This window comes from Microtus ochrogaster, unplaced genomic scaffold, assembly GCF_000317375.1.
Source record: "Microtus ochrogaster isolate Prairie Vole_2 unplaced genomic scaffold, MicOch1.0 UNK50, whole genome shotgun sequence".
NCBI lineage: Eukaryota > Metazoa > Chordata > Mammalia > Rodentia > Cricetidae > Microtus > Microtus ochrogaster.
The window spans coordinates 2,620,198-2,621,017 of NW_004949148.1; the positions used below are offsets into that span (position 1 = coordinate 2,620,198).

General features: G+C 51.7%; 1 protein-coding gene across 1 annotated transcript in view; it reads left to right on the top strand.

The window, feature by feature from the left end:
* Positions 1-349: 349 nt before the first annotated feature.
* The window catches only part of Slc6a14 (solute carrier family 6 member 14), a 30,062-nt gene continuing 29,591 nt past the window's right edge, over positions 350-820 (top strand). Inside the window, exon 1 of the mRNA XM_005369535.2 lies at positions 350-397. Within this exon, the coding sequence (XP_005369592.1) occupies positions 350-397 (48 nt within the window). The remainder of the gene's footprint in view (positions 398-820) is intronic.

The following is an 820-nucleotide window of genomic DNA, read 5'->3' on the forward strand; positions in this document are numbered from 1 at the left end:
TAAGGCACCTGCACTGCTCTGAGTCAAAAGTTGTCAGTCTTCTTTGACTCTGGCTGCGCAGCTCACTCGCTCACAGCCCAGCCCTTTCCTAGGGCTGGGACAGGGAATTGCTACATGCAGGATTACCTGGGGGAAACACCAGAGGCTCACTGTGGTCCCTTCCAGTAATTGAAAGGACTGAGCGTCAGGAAGGGGGAGGAGAGAGCTTCCCTCCATAAATGGTCCCACCCCTGGGCAAGGTGGCTCACTTTGGCAGGTAGCAACGGGGGAGTGTGCACCTGCCACCAGTCGAGCTCAGCCAGACTGTGAGAAGAGGCGAGGCGGAGCAAGCCAAGGGAGTGAGTGAACCATGGACAGATTGAAGTGCCCCAGCTTCTTCAAGTGCAGAGAGAAGCAGGTAGGGGTCTGGAAGCCTCTGGAGGTGTAGAGGGACAGAGAGGGAAAACAAGGGGCGGGGGAGTCTCAAGTTTTGCTTTCTGTCGCTGTTCCTTTTCGCATATTTCTTTCTTTTCAACTCTTTTCAAGTATGCCTGCTATGTTCCCACAAACTTTCCACGTCCCACAAACGATGTGAAAAACAACTTTTATGCTGGTAGTTAGACTTAGGAGCACCTCACCCTGTACCTTGGGAACCCTACAGAATGTTGTTCTTTGTCTTTCTCTACACTGTGCTCATATGCTGCAGGGGAATGCAAAATGGACTGTCCTTATCTGACCCTAGGAGCATTTCATACTCAAGCAGCTAACAGGTTGGAAGAGAACCCTTCCCTAAGGGGAGAGAGAGAGAGAGAGAGAGAGAGAGAGAGAGAGAGAGAGAGAG